The following is a 7455-nucleotide window of genomic DNA, read 5'->3' as shown; positions in this document are numbered from 1 at the left end:
AGAGTTCTTATTGTTGTATGAAGCACAAGTTTATTTCACCCTTATTCAGGATTAGTTTGTCCTAGTACCTCACCATCAATTGCAATTCCTCTAGATTACTCTCTTTAAACAAATGCTTTACTTGCAACCTTTGCTCTATGGCATATATTTTTTTTCTTTTTAAGAGTGGTTTCACTTTATTAACCTCTCGTCTCATGCTTTCTTTTAATTCATAAGCGCCTACCCTTCGACAGATGCAGCGAGTCAGGCGCCAGCGTCTTCATTTAATACATTTGGCTCAATCTACCCATCAAAGGGGTGATCAGCTCTTCGGGAATGTATATTATCCAAATATTCCCTCAGATTCAGAGTTGGTAGGCATGCCCCCCTCCCCCCCCCCCCCCCCACACATACAGTAGAAGAGGAAATCAAAGAAAAGTTTTGGATTATTTATTTAAGAACATTTTATACACGTTAAAAATTAACATTTATAAACTTCTACTTTTAAAATACAAAAAGGGTAAAATCACATCAAAACCAAAGCATTTGATTAAAAAAAATACACTTGGGGAAAATTCCAGGTTTCAGCTTTTGTAAAGATGGAATTGAATTCTTCAAAAATTTCTATATACGTGAATGTATCCTCTGTTTCTCTGTAAAGAAAAAAATGTGATCATTAAATCATGTTCAACAACATTAGCTGAAAGACTCTTTTTGATTTTTTTTTGTAAATTACATTTGTGCATACTTGCAGATGTATGTGAATATAATCCATTTACGAGAAGAGCGATACACAATAATAGAAGAAATAGGGAAGAAAAAAAAACCTGGATTGGTCTCCGAACACCCAGCTTTCTGAGAGGTTCTCTCTGTGAATCTTCTACTTCCTGGAGGTTTTGGAAAGCCTAGAAAGTAATGTTTCTTTTAAAATGAGTACAGGATTAATTAAATTGATTATTTGAACATAAGCCACCGAAAGAGGTCAGAAATTCACATCTACTCAATGTTGTTCTTTTTGCGATCATTCTTAATTTTGATTATATAACTCAAAAAAGTAGAAAAAGACATAACACGACAGTAATAATTATGTCAAGTTCTACTGACCCGTCTTGAGACTCTAACTGGGCACTTAAAGACAATCCATTGAACAGTTTCGTAGCAAGGTGGCGAAGTCAAAGATCCGGCGTACGTGTAGAATCTTTGATCATATGGAAGGACATCTGCTGGGGAAATTCCATAATTCACATGAACGTAGTCATCATAGTATGTCTTTCTTTTGAAACAATGGCGATCAATGAAGTCATAACTTGGTTTTCTGCCACATCGAAAATCTAAATAAATAAAAAAGCATACATACACTTTGGACTAAATAAATCACTTAAAAGCTGAAACTGACATAGAAACGTCCTTTAATTCTTATACTTTTATTGAAAGTCTTGCTTTCAATATTGTTTAATGTTCTTATTTTCTAGAATCACAAAATTACCAAAATCCAAAAGGAACTCTTACCTTTCGGTCGGTAGTCAGAATAATGCTTGTGTACCACAGGCCAGTGCCTCCTAATCTTTCGAAAGTATTTCTCCATAAGATAACTTAAAGTGTGTGCATACTGAACTCTGCACTTTCCTTGCTATAAAATAAAATAAAATTGTAAGAACTTGGTACTCTCATTGTAATAAGTATTTATTTGAATAGTTTTCTTTTTATGTCATTAACAAGGGAGGGGTATGTAAAAATTAATGACTGGCAATTTGATTCTCATTTGGATTGCTATGATGACACATGTAGGTGATTTTCATTAATCAGGATAACATATTTATATAGGCCTTGCGACGGATATTTGGAAAACACTGAGCAAACAATGTATTGTTACTAGTTTTGTTGTTATTACTACTTTCAACAGAAGTTATCCTTAAATAGATAGATACTAGGTTTTGTTTGACCACTGCAAAACATACCGAGGGACTGTAACTGTTGGGAATTGCTTACACAAATCATTTAAGGACAATTTTATATTTTTATCAATTCTTGAAAAACCCATCTGTTAAATGCTCTTAAACTCTTCTTATATTGTAAGGGATGTCCTGTCCACAAGTATCAATGAGCCGTGTATATGTATTTTATATTTTGTAAACTTAGTGAAACATACCCCTTTGTAGTACCTCCATCCGAGGTAGCCATCTTTTATTCTTCTTTTTCTCCCTACAAGAATCAACAAAAAAATATAAATATCATTTGGGTTGATTAAATTCAGTTGAACTCTACAAAGAGAACTCTACAAATATAGTTGTATTTAAAATACGATCCAATGGGTCTGGCATCGTAAATTCATCTTTTCAATATCACTGTACATATTTTGACCAGCTATGGAATTCTGTAGTAAAACAAACCGATTTCGACAACACAAAAAATCCATGTTTATGTCATTTTTCTAGCTAGATTCATTGTAAAAAATGCATTAAACTTTTGAGATTTACTTGGCTCTACGTCCAAAACAATCTACTGAGAAACTATATACCCTTCCTTAAACAATCATGGAATACATAGATCAGTGACACTTAAATTATCTTTGGACAATGAAAAACCCATTAATTAAGCATGTTTCCCCTGTGAGAAATAACATGACTAAGTGAGATAAATGTATAGTTTGTACTGTAAAAGCAGAAATATTCTTTGGGATTTTATTTCGTTTATTTCGTTGTTAACAATTTTCTGCAAAATTAAATCCCCCACGAATTTTTTCTTGACTATAATCTGAATAGGGTTACTTTCGAAACAAAGAAATTTAATGCCCACGAAAACTTTTTTGATGGCAAATCAACGAAATTTCATCCCCACGAAAAGTTGTGCTTCTACAGTATTTTATATGAGAATGCAGTTTTCATTTGTTCCATTTACCACGGTCATCGTCGTCATCGTCGTCATCATCATCGTCATCATCATCATCGTCATTTAAAGGTTTATAATACCCTCTGTCTACCTGGTAGAATAGATTAAGGGTATCAATATATAATTTGATAACAGAATCAAAGAACATATAGTAGTTGCCAGTGAAATATATCATTGAATCAACACAGTCAACATAAACATACCTCATTGGTGCTTGGTTAATGTATTCGGTTGCCACAGATTCAAATCAAAAGTATTTGAATGGATTATAATAGCTCTACTGATTTAAATAGAATGTGAAGGTAACTAACTAATCAAGTACCGTGTATTAGTAAATAAAAATGGATATTTCTAGGAATTTTTTTTCAAATTGTAACTCCTACTATGTACTGACTTCAATAAAACATGGAACTTCGGTTCACTACATCAAGGTAATCAATACAACAAATATCGATGTTTAATTTTAAAGAACATTGTTGCAATGGTAACTTAAAAATAAAATCTTTAAAATACTATTATACCTACAGGTTTGGCCTGTTTTTAAACAAAACTGTTATACAAATAGAATTAACCAGCTGTTTCTTCTATAATTGAATATTTTGTAAATGCTACTCCTTAGATGTTTGTTTAAGTTTTAAGTTTTAGGTGGTATAAGTTTCGAAAATGTCAGAAAATACGATTCTGTAAATGCAAACATGAAAAACTGTTTAAAGTTACATGTAAAGTGTTTCTTTTCTTCAAATCAACATAGCTACTGCATCATCAAAGACTTCTGCTTGTTTTGGTTTCTTACCTACATTACAATTAAACTCGATAGGAACATTTCCCCTAAAGTATTATAGTTATTATTGGGATAGCATTGAAGGCAGAAAAAAATCTTGTATTTGTATATCTTTATCCGAATGAAAATCCTTTCACCCATTCTAAAATATATTGCAGACAGACATAAGGTCGCATTAGACAGAAAGTTTACTGACAAGCAGATATAAAATAGACGGACACCTTACCAACGCAGAAACTTTTCTGGTTTTCGACCAGTAGAGCTAAAAAGTGAGTACCCATATAAAACATTGAATACCTCGAGCATAACGGCCATGACTACCAAACTGTCGGGATGTGAGATTGCGTGGGATAAATCTGAATATCTACTGTCGTAAAATACTAGTTGGGCCTGAAAAAAGCAAAAAATGCACGTACATTGTACAAGTACAATGCTAAATGAAGTGAATGTGCTGAATAATTTTATTATCCATTTCATAATGTGCACTTGATCTGTAAAGATAGGTCTACGCAAAGCAAATCTGCTGACTAACATTATGAAAAATACAACCTTCTATGAAATTCAAATGGATTTTTCTTACCTCCATTGGGTAGAATCTGTGGTTAATTGAGTGTTCTGACCCTCTGCCATCCTCATGGCCGATATGCACCTCAAGCTGAGCAAAGATATATTCTCTATATCTCGGCCTTCCAGGAACATTTTTCAAAATTATGTTATTGCCCCTCTTGAAGTAGTCTACCTTAACTTCAAAGTGCGGAGAGTGTCCTGCAATGAATAATATATAATGACATAGGATGAACAGAATCTTTGACAACATATTGCGCTCCTTGAAGGAGATGCATTTGTTCAGATATATATTTTCAAAAACACAAAAGCAAACTAAGCTCATACTGTCTGGTAATTGAAATGAATTATAACTTTCTGCTAACTCACAGCAAGAGACTTCTTTCCACATAGAAATTTTTTGAATAAGTTCTACTTCATATGAATACAAAGACAGATCTGCTAATAACTGGACACGATTAAAACCCATGGCATTTCCAACAGAATACCTGGTTTCCGAAAACCACATAAATATTGTCAACGAGAAACTCTAGAATCTTTTTATTATCAACCTCAGAGTACTTGTGTGTACAATCAGAATGTTTTTAACAAAATAAGTCTGCAGATAACCAGTGACAAGGTAAGCAAATTTACGAGTTCAATTTGTATTGAAGAAGCAGTTGTCAACGATGTCAGAGAGAATCTTGTCTTTAATTTATCGCGGGGATTGGTAAACGTCGAACGGTTTGATGCTATTGATTTTTGTATAAGTTTTATAAGAGTTCCTTGGAGTTTTAAGTTTCCACATCGGAATAAAATTACTATATCGCTATTTGTTGCTTGACTGAGCGCTATGATAAATTGTAGTGATAATAATTTGATATACATGTGGCTATTATGTTTGTTGAATGAACGCTAGGATAATGTTACTCAAAAATAATTGTTCTAGCGAGCACCATTCATATATACTTAAAAATCATATATTTCTTGGAGTCAAATTTTCGTGGTTTGAAGAAATCGTATGAGGATTGAATTTTGTTGCTGAAAAAGCGTTTCCTTGTGATATATTTCGAGGAGGACATGAATTCACTGGTCTCTCCATACCAAGAAAACGAAAATTAACCCCTCACTAAAGTTAGTGATTTTACAGTCATTTCTTCTGTTATCGATTGTAATACATGTATATATTAGGACAGACGACTTGATGGAAAATATAAGTTATAAGTTAAACATGTATCTAAAGGTAAAAATAAAAACCTCTTAGAATTGTTTTCTTACTTCGACAATACTTTGACCTTTAATAAATCTTTAAAAAATAATTTGAAAAAATTACATTTCATTTAAATGTCACCCTTTAAAGAATATACCATTGTTATATATATGTGCTGGAACTCTTCTGTTGAAATTTATCAGCTCTAGGTGTCCATAGGATCTCCATTTTGCCCTATATGGGTCTATGTTGATTGGGGATTGTCTTCTGTCTGATCCACATGTTGTCCAACATTTGTGAATTCTGCACCAATCCCACGGGCCTAATTGCAAGTAAAACAGAAATAATATATCAATTATCTAATAATATTGATTGAGTTGTTTTAAGTAGTCTTTTCTAACATCTATTAAGCCTAAAAAAGTTCTTAAGTAAGCAATTCATTTTTTGTTTTCATTTTGTCATTCAATTATGTAATTTTTTTGTTATGCTTTCTTGAAATGCAGTCCTTGATAAAAAGTTTAAAATGCATCAAAGAAATCAAAGAAGACAAAATAAGGGACATTTCTTTCTCTTGGTTCATGTTATTTTTAATTCACTTTCCTACCTTCACAAATCCCTCTCCTGTAGCTGAAATGAGCAGCATAGATGTTGTCATAATAACATACGCCTTGAGTAGGGGGTCTTTTACCATGGTACCCTACACCGAGCACAGTCGGCAAAAACCCACCGACAACAACTAATAAAACGAAGGCCGTCATGGTTACAATATGTTACAATTTTCAGTTAAAATGTTTTCTTTTATAGAATTCTATGTGCACTTCACATGCTTGCTAAAGTTAATTTTAGAGTTGTGTACGGATTTGAGTGTCATAGACATTAACAATGTATCCTAGTCATGCATGTAATATATATTTACAATTAGCTAGGATGTGAACCCGTTAGCAAGAGTGGCATTTCTTCATGTATTATTTTTTCTCCCAAATATTGATCATAATTGCATAGAAACTTGTTAATAAATATGCATGTTCTGTTGATAAGTTTGGAGAAAACTTTATTTTGTAGTTGAGGTACATGTATAACAAGAAGCATTTTTTTAAAATTCTGTAATATCAGTAACATTATTAGAAAATTTTTGCTTTGTGTTACCTTGAAGTTGTGGACATATAAAGAAAAAAAAAACTGATTAAATGCCTGAGAAATGTTCAGTAATAGTTATATCATATTAAGTAAAATTTTAGCGATCAAGAAGGTACAGAATGACTGTGAAGATAACAAAATAAATGATATGTCAATTAGTACAGACACAGACTGTAAGATGACAGTGCCATCCTGTACTCAAATAGAGACCTAAATGTGATATCAGATAAATTTGGAAAACTCTGAATGGCTCACAGAATACAAGTTATCCCCCATCTTAGAAAAATAGTCGTCTTGTTTTATATTCGGCCCTAGACGCAAGCTATAAGCAATGAAGGTCAATTTAGGTCAACTGTCACACTCATTTTATCAAATCTAGCGAATACGTTAAATATCTAGGAATAACAATTGACAAATTTTTAAAATTAATCCCATAGTGGATTAGATTGTAGCTAAGGTCAGCTCCAGACTTAAGTCTCTTTATAGAAATGGAAATTGGTTGAAAAAGTTCAATTTTAACATTAGTTTCTACACTTATTCGGTGTTACTTTGATTATTGCTACTCTACAGGGTATGAACGTTGTCTAAATAATTGAAAAAGTTATAAGTTCTTCAAAACAAAACAGTAAGATTCATTTTAAATCTAGTCTAGATTCGATAAAGACACTCTGGGTATCCGATCGAGTTTATACAGTAAGACTTAACCATGTCTTTAATATCAACCAGAACTTTTCACTAAATTATCAACATCAGACATTTGACAGAAATGATGATACTACTAGAGGAGCTTTCCACTGTTATCTATGTTCCTAGGGTTAGGGCGTAAACTAGTTCATATTTTTATTATCGTGCCATTTTAAACCGGATTGGAATTCGATCTCTTGAACTTCTCTTGTTCAAGAAGCTCAAAGGAGGG

General features: G+C 32.6%; 1 protein-coding gene across 1 annotated transcript; it reads right to left on the bottom strand.

Moving 5' to 3' along the window:
* Positions 1-1068: 1068 nt before the first annotated feature.
* LOC133204950 (nacrein-like protein) lies at positions 1069-6160 on the bottom strand. The gene is made up of 8 exons (XM_061340693.1): positions 6007-6160; positions 5560-5724; positions 4230-4414; positions 3947-4039; positions 2878-2959; positions 2129-2181; positions 1489-1609; positions 1069-1310 (listed from the first exon to the last, which is right to left on the bottom strand). Exons 1-8 carry the CDS (start codon positions 6158-6160, stop codon positions 1069-1071), a joined length of 1095 nt encoding a protein of 364 aa, XP_061196677.1.
* Between the last annotated feature and the right edge of the window lie 1295 nt (positions 6161-7455).

The sequence above is a fragment of the Saccostrea echinata genome, unplaced genomic scaffold (genome assembly GCF_033153115.1).
Source record: "Saccostrea echinata isolate AGI-Se365-2 ecotype Australia unplaced genomic scaffold, CSIRO_AGI_Sech_v1 ptg000054l, whole genome shotgun sequence".
In the NCBI taxonomy this organism is placed as follows: Eukaryota; Metazoa; Mollusca; class Bivalvia; order Ostreida; family Ostreidae; genus Saccostrea; species Saccostrea echinata.
The sequence above is the reverse complement of the archived record's forward strand: the minus strand, read 5'-3'. Positions and strand labels throughout refer to the sequence as shown.

What these genes read in the sequence shown, in the direction of transcription:
- LOC133204950 (XM_061340693.1), bottom strand. Translation starts at nt 6,160, where the DNA reads ATGACGGCCTTCGTTTTATTAGTTGTTGTCGGTGGGTTTTTGCCGACT. An exon ending in GATGGAGGTACTACAAAGGG is followed by an intron (nt 1,610 to 2,128) that starts GTATGTTTCACT and finishes TTTATTTTATAG; the next exon opens with CAAGGAAAGTGCAGAGTTCA. An exon ending in TTCTGACTACCGACCGAAAG is followed by an intron (nt 1,311 to 1,488) that starts GTAAGAGTTCCT and finishes TTATTTATTTAG; the next exon opens with ATTTTCGATGTGGCAGAAAA.